Source organism: Apis cerana, linkage group LG8, assembly GCF_029169275.1.
Source record: "Apis cerana isolate GH-2021 linkage group LG8, AcerK_1.0, whole genome shotgun sequence".
NCBI classification, from domain to species: Eukaryota; Metazoa; Arthropoda; class Insecta; order Hymenoptera; family Apidae; genus Apis; species Apis cerana.
The window spans coordinates 3,402,338-3,410,471 of record NC_083859.1 but is presented as its reverse complement, the minus strand read 5'-3'; the positions used below and the strand labels follow the sequence as shown (position 1 = coordinate 3,410,471).

The following is an 8,134-nucleotide window of genomic DNA, read 5'->3' as shown; positions in this document are numbered from 1 at the left end:
ACGCGAATCACAAAGAGTCCTTGGTTGGCCTGATTGGAGTGACGCGAGGATCGATTCACCTAATGAAGCCACCTGGCTCGAGCTAAACGCGGCTCTCTCCACTCGAGCATTGACATTCTATCGTTTAAAGAGATTTGCGTTTCTTTGGCCAATCGGAGAAATTGAATTGGGATGAATTTCGATGTATCTCCTAGAATTTTAAATGTAAAGAAATCTAAACTATTCATTCTTAGGAGTTGTAAATTTAGAATTGCTAAATCGTTTTAATGTAAAGTATTTGATAAAATTTTAACAGAATGTTAAATTTAAAAATATAAATCTAGTGTACCCTATAAATCTGGGGGGCCCTAGTATCTTTCGGGATCTTTAGATTTCCAATGATTTCCATTCATTTTAACATTGTGTTCCTTTCGACAATTACAAAATTCTTTTAAAATATTCATTCAGTCAAAAAAAATCTAACCTTACTCGAGCATAGAGTGTTCCAATTACATTAGAATCAGATACTAGCGCCACGTCAAGTGATCGGTGAAGAAACTGGCGGAAACACAGTTGTCACGTGGGCACAGGTCAAGTTTTTATCTCGTTCACGAGGCTCATCGTGAATTGTGCCGCGCTTATAGAGTATTCGTAGGCGTTAAATAATGTTTCCTTAGTCAATTTACTGTTAGTGCCTTGTTCGATATAACCTGCGCTTGGCCGGCACGAACTGCATATTTACGAGCGGGTTGTAAACCGTCGGCTAGGCGTGTGCGTTGCACTATTTGCTACGATAAATTGGAGCAGGCCAATTTGTCACGAGCTCTAGGTTCCACGGAATGATCATCCTTATTGTCGACCGATAACGATCGTCCGCTGAAATAATTTACAATGTCGGTGTAGGAGCAAACGGTCTCGAGACAATATGGTGAAACATTTTTTTCCTTTTCGTTTCAGGATAATATGCGACACTAAGGAAGTGTTCATTGTTTTTGCGAAGGGACTCGTTGCAACTCCTTTGGAGCGTATCTTTACGAGAAAAATGGCTATTTATAATCCTGATTAAGTTCCCATAAAATTTTACATATAACTTCTACGATACTATTATAAACTGACAATAAAACATTTACGCTGACGTATCTTTCTTATCAGTACATATATCCATATACAAAAACGTCTAGTTTTGCATCCATATTTTTCTGCAATCTTTTCTACATCTTTTCAATCGTCATCCCAAATCCATCCTATTGAACTCAATTCCACGGATGCATCCCACATTTTTCTCGAACGATCTTCCAATTACATAATTCTCAACGCAACGAGACAAACATTTCAAAACGTTTCTCAACGATCCCCACGTAACAACCCCTTATATACGTAACACGTCGTCCGAGATGGAAAGGTCAGTGCATACTCGAGCGTGGTCTCTCGATTATTTTAAACGGAACGGCGTGATTCATTCACGGATCGTTTTCGCCTACGTGGATCGCCACCAATAGTAAAAGTGTCGCAATGGACGTAACCGATTTTCCCCGCGATGAATCAACTCTATCTCGAAAGCACGCGACGATCATAATAAAAATTCGTACCTTTTCTCTCTCCTCTTTTTCTTTTCACGCTTATCCACGCGTCATCACACGGTGGTGGCCGCAACCTCCTTTCGTCACGATCGGTAATCGACAGGTTAATCCGTTAGGCGTCGCTTCAATAACGCTGTCGTGTGTTGCAACTATCGAGTAACAGGCAGGTATGCTAACCACTATGCCCACTCGTGACGTTTTCATTAGAGGAGGCCGAGGACGGATAATCGGTTTCGATCGGGGTTAGAATAAGATTGAAATCGTTTAAATGTACAGTTACCTCGACCCCTTGACGCCCGTTAAAGGAGTAAAAATTGCAAACAATATTATATTTTTAAAGTAAAGTGTAAATCTATCAACACGAGAAACCGTTTCTACTAAATCTCTGCCAAAGTACAATTATTCTAATTTCATCCGAAATTAGAAGAAGAAACTCCAAAAATTTAAAAAAGAAACTGCATGTAAAATAGGTAGCAACATCTTTCTACAATATCCAACTTATACATACACTCGCACCAACATCTCCACTAAACATAAATATCGTTGCTATTCCGTTCACGGTCGAAGCGGCAACAAAATGAACAAAATAATACAATGAACTATCGGTCCATCTATCGATCATTTTTTCCCCCCCGAAGAATACGAGAGGATCGTTCCAAGGACAGTGGTTCCTACCGACGCAACCCACCCTTTCCATCTTAAAATCTCTCTCTCTCTCTCTCGCCATTCTCGCCCGGCTCAACCTTAATACGCTCGCGTTACCCTTCTTTATTGCCTCGTAATTTTCTTGGCGAACGTCAGAAAACCAATATGGAATACCGTCTACCTCCGCTAGATATCCGGCTTTGAGCAGAGGGATCACGGTCCTCTCCACACGGTTTTGCACACTTATTGCCACAATGAATAGTTTACGATTCGAGAGTGGAAGTTAGGTCAGGTTTTTCCAATATCGGGACGAGTTTGAAAGATAGGGAGGGGGACATTGGCGACCCCTTTGCGATATTATCGACGAGTTCGCGTTATATACATATGCATATTGTGTATAACCAGTTTCAGTGATCTAAGCTGGTTATCACAACCGTTCCCGTTTGCTTTGCCAGGCATAATTTACGTTTTCCTGAAAATGTCTACCGGATACAGGGGCCATTAAGAGCTAACCGCCGGTTGCCCAACGATTATACTTCACTATCAATTATGAGCGATCCTTCTGCCTTTTTTCCCTTTCTTTTTTCCCTTTTAGATTTATATCTCGCATCGAACAAGTTTCGCGGGATTCGATTTATTCTTCGAGCGGAAGACGAGTGGCGATGTTAAATAGGAAGTTGGCGAAATTCAGTTTCGTTCCTTATAAATTGCGATATTAACAATGGAGAGAGATATCGAGTTAGTTTTTGTTGAAATGTGTATCATATATATCTATATATACATGTACACATTCGTCATTTGTCATGAAGCATCGACAGTTAATAATAACTGTCAAGCTGCTCGATTAAGAGAAAGTGAAAAATGATTCGTGGTATCAAAAAATAGGGGAAGGAAGCGCCTATTCAATTCACATTTTATCACTTGCAACGATTAAAAAAAGGACAACTCACCCGGATAACCTTCTGGAATGACTATTTCCGGCCCCACTTTGACATCGTGCCTGTAACGATGTATCAACAGGGTCGCTGTAACGCGGAGCGATCTCTGTTGCTGTTTGTAGAGCAACACCGGCCTCCCGCCGGTGCCCTCGAGCCTCACCACCCTCGGCAACGAGAATCGATCGAGGAACTCGCGCAGGGGCATGTAGCCGCCGCTGGAGCCGGAACTACCCTCGGCCGTCGCCTCCCTCGAGCTCGGCAACGACTTGGGCAACGAGGGCACCTCCTCGCTCGACATCGTCGAAAACTCGCCGTTCGACGACATCTTTGCGACAACCTCGACTCTCCACCGCCCGGCAAGAGAAGATTCTTCCGACCCTATATCAAATACCCAACGTTCCAAATTCTCTATTGTGCATCGTTCCAAATCGGCAACAACTCTTTCGACAACCCACGATTCAAGGGATCGCCTCGTATCGACGAGATGCTTGCCAACGTTTCTTCGCAACTTTGAGCGGCGCTTCCAACGATTCCAATTTCAGACAACATTTTTATCCCTATCCACTATCTTCGACAGGTTCAACACAACTGTGAGGTCGTGTTGCTTAGGGGTCCGGCCCGGTCACTGTCACTGTTTCCACCTCGGTAGACATCCGCCGTGGAGCCACACCGCGCGATAAGGGATCTGGTCTGGAGGGGAAGGAGGAGAGGGGCAAGATTTCAGAACCGATCTCGATCAAGCCGAGAGCCGCCGATCGATTCGAGTCATCGAGCGCGACCGAAGAATTCATTCACTGTACACTAACTGTTACCGCAAGCAACAGGGCGCAGTGAGATCACTGTACGGTTCTTGCAAAACGGGCGGCGTGTATCTCGATGCTTGCGAAAATTCTCTGGTTGGAAAACTTTCTTCGAGATCGTTCCATCCTCGAAATCGCCAACCTTGGCCTCCCCCTTTCCAACTCCGGACGTCGGTCGAGGGAAGGATTGCGTCATTCTTCCAAACAGCTGATGATTCCGATGATGGTGTCGCGGGCCATTTCGATCTCTAAACTATCGTCCAGCTCCTCCTCCAGGAGGCTGCAACCCGAAATCCATACGTGCTCCCAAGTGGCGCTCGAGATTCTCGATCCTTCAGATCCTTGGCAAGAAACTTGGTACGATCCTTTCTTTCAAAATAACTTCTCAAGAGATTCTTCGTATCGACATATATCAATTGTATAAACTCTTTCCTCGTTCAGTTGGATTCACAATTATAATCACTTTTTAAATCTTCCATTGGAAAGGAAAAGTGGATCACTTTTACTTTTTTTCTTCCGATACGAAATACAATTGGCTGGAAAACTTTCTCGAGATAGATTTGGACGAGGCCAGCAATCAGGGACTTCCTCCCGGGAGGAGGAACCGATCGAACCGGCGGACGCGAAGTCACTGACGCCCGGCGTGACTGAGGCCCGGCGTAAGAGGCCCACCACCGACACCGACGCGGCCCTCCACTACACGCGCGCCTGCCAGTGGCCAGCTACACCAGCGGAGCCCTCCCCGGCCAGGCTCTAACAGAATACACGGCTATGGTCGTAGCTCGACCTACGGGGGACGACGTGGGCTTATTCAATAGGGGTCCTATTGTGCTCAGGCTGAACTGTTCAGCCTCGACAGAAGCGAACCGCCCTTAATAGTTTCCTCTGGAAACGTAATCGGGCGTGGTAACTTGCTATGTACACGCACAGATCTTTCGGTATCGATAATTTGATTTTTCAACGACGAATAATTATTAAGCAAACATCGAAACTCGGAGGTTCCTTAGTGTATGTAGATTGGATTTGAGTTAGTTTGATGGGTTTTTTAGTTTGAAATCGATAATGGTTTCATTAACATCGTGTGCCTATAACAGGGACTCGTTGAAGAGAGGATCTGTAATCTCTAATTTTCTTTTCTATCGTGACTCTCCCCAACGTATTGATACCGTTATTGCGAGGAGAATGATTTAAGTAAGAATACTTTTATATAAACATTGACGATTTACTTATCTTTTTAAAAATTGCATAACGAAAATCGCTTGCACAACTCTTCCCTATTTTAATCCGCTTCGATCGCAGCAACTCCGCATCCTTAACGATATAACTGTGACGCCTTAAAAAGCAATCTCACTGGCAAATGCACACGGAGGAGCAAAGGCGGCTCGCTCGATCCTTATAAAAGATCCGTCCAAAGTAAAACTTCACGTTCACCCGTAAACCCGTACCCGTAATACCTTTCCTTATACAGTTATCTCCGGCATTAAAGGGAAATGGTACATGCCTCGGATGTATATTTAATTATATCATTTTATTCGCCTCCCCTCCCTCGACGTCGAGATCCGAGATAGAGAGAGAGAGAGAGAGAGAGAGAAACGCAAAATCGCGCCAGGAACGACGGTTCCTGGGAAGCTTGGAAAGTGGAACGACCTTGAGTTTCATTGTCGAACGTGTGTACCATCGCGAAAGAATAACGATGCATAATACACGTTGTTGCATCACGGCCAAGCGATGATACATAGTGTTCGCACGATTCTCTTTCTTATCTCGTTCTCTTCTTCTCTCCCTCCCTCTCTTTCTTTCTTTCTTTCTTCTTCTTTCTTTCGTCGCGCACGGGAATCACACTCTTTTGTTCGTCGATTGCGCGCGCATAGTGACGTGTAATGACGATGTACGGTACCGTGACGAGAGATCGTTGCCACATCGAGATATCCTGCTGCGCGTGCGCGAAAGTATCAAATTCGAATAGTTCGTCGGATGGAAAAATAGCGTGGTAAAAATTCCAATTAACGGTTTGAATTGTCGAGGAAAAGTATCTTAAGGATCAAAAAATAAAATTACAACGATATACTTTTCTCTTAAGCTTGATTCTTGTAATTATTATTCTTAGAATCGCGCGTATCTCTCGACGGACAGGCGGGAAAAGCGGTAAGGTTAGAATTGTTGCGTAACACGGGCGCTTATTAATTGTCACATCCGCGCGAATTTATGAATTCTTTCGTTCAACTTGCTTCTTTATGTATATTGTTATATCACGTTGTAATCTCGTTGTTTCACAATGGGTATTAGAGGCTCGAAGAAGATCGTCGGCTAAGATTGCGATTGTTGGCAAAAGTACGCAAGAAATACGAAAGGTACGAACGATCTTTTGCGATTTTTACGATTTCGGGATGACATCATTCAGTGTTTCTCCATCTATTTAACGATTGAAAATTAGTTAAATTTTCGTGATTGTTAGTTCCACTTGTTTCTCAATATTATTTATGAATATTAAATTGTTAATTGTTTTCGCCCATTAAAATATCAAAGTATATAAAATTTCATTACAATTTTCTCGATCTTAAGGTATCTTTATAACATATCGGTTGAGAAACACTGCGTGTAACTCGAGTTTGTGTTTAAATATATGTATATCCAAATTTGGAAAGTATTTGTGACCTGTGTTTTCTGCATCTTGTGCGTTTCATTTTTTTTTTCTTCTCTTTTTTTTATTTCACTTTGATGTCCAACTTGAGAAATATGGCTTATTACTTAGAGGCATGAGTCAGTCATCTCTTTTTTCCTTGAACAGTATTACGAAATTCGTTCTCTGTAACTTTGATACTTTTTAAATAATCTTTAGAAATTATTAATTGATGATTCAATTGTTTGGAAATGTGAAATAAAAATATAAGACTTCCATAAGACTTCCATAAGACAGAAAAAAGTTTCGTTTTTAACTTTGGAAACGCCAGAAATAATTACGATTTTCATTGTTTCACGACCAACTTTTCAATAATATATGCAATCATCGGAGACGAAGAAATGGTCCCCGGTTGGCGCGCATTCGTGATATTCAAAGCGGCTGGAACGGCGCTGTTAATGGTCCGGACAAAAGGGTGGACAGCTCATCTTGATAAACATTTACGAGTACAAAGTCTCCTTCGTCCCTCGAAATGCATTATAGTAGCATTTATTTGGCCGTTACACATCTTTATGGGTTGTTGGACAAGCTTCCTTGGGCGTACCCCATGAAATCTGGACTATTGAGACCGTATCGTTGGTACATATACGCGAAAAGGGTCCGCATAACACGGGGGTACGAACGTGGAGGGAACACAGCGCCACCACTCGCAAAATGATCATTCGTATTGTCTCTCAAATGCTTTTCAATGTTACACGTTTCGCTCGAGGGGGGGAGGGAAAAATTCTCGTCCCATGCAGGAGAATTTGCAAATAAAACAAATGCGGTGAAAATATGGCCGTGTAATATCAGGCTTTGCTGAATCTCGACCATTACATTGTTGTGTTCGTCTCGTTTTCTTTCGCGTTTAATGCTTGTCGTCGGCTATACACGGATTAGTGCCATTGTACAGGGTGTTCCAAGAAAGTATCCTTCTCGGTATCGTTCATGATACCTCGAGGAATTTTCCTTTAAAAAAAAAGCACCACCAATTTCAAACCTGACCTAAAATTATATACATTATCGAGCAATATTTTATTCAAAGGGATAGAATAAGACGGAATGCGAACTGCAAGTTTAGGACTGCGAGTGCATAAATTTCAAACTAATTAACTCGATAGCTCGGCCACATGCCGGAGAGTTCGGAATTTCTAAATCCGCAATTCAACCTCGAGCAGGGGGGAGCAAAATGTGATCGCCATTCAACCACAACCGTGCCGAGTGCACCTGCACTCGGCACGAAGCGCAGAGAGAGAGAGAGGCGAAGGGACAAACGCGTGAAATAATTGTTTCGCTCTATTACGATTCTTCGTCCCTGACCTTGAGGTCCGTAAAAGTACTTAATCGCGCATTCTGCATCATCATGCCACTTTCCATCGTCCCTGTTTCCCTCTCACTCCCTCTTCCACTCTTCATTCTTCTGCCTCCGTGCACGCGTGACTCCAGCCAGCTTTGTTTTCAGACTGAAGCCGCCACACCCTGCGCCCTCTCTCGGGGTAATAATAATTGTTTGCGCGCTTACATCTATAAAAT

At 43.0% G+C, this 8,134-nt stretch overlaps 1 protein-coding gene across 2 annotated transcripts in view; it reads right to left on the bottom strand.

Moving 5' to 3' along the window:
• LOC107995292 (uncharacterized) overlaps positions 1 to 8,134 on the bottom strand; it is a 61,172-nt gene that overhangs the window by 16,873 nt on the left and 36,165 nt on the right. The window contains exon 1 of one of the 2 annotated variants that reach the window (XM_017052695.3): positions 3,155 to 4,641. The exons of the other annotated variant lie outside the window; for it this stretch is intronic. Coding sequence (XP_016908184.1) covers positions 3,155 to 3,467 — 313 coding nt within the window. The 5' untranslated portion in view covers positions 3,468 to 4,641. Of the gene's footprint in view, positions 1 to 3,154; positions 4,642 to 8,134 lie in introns of those variants that run through there. 2 annotated transcript variants of the gene reach the window in all.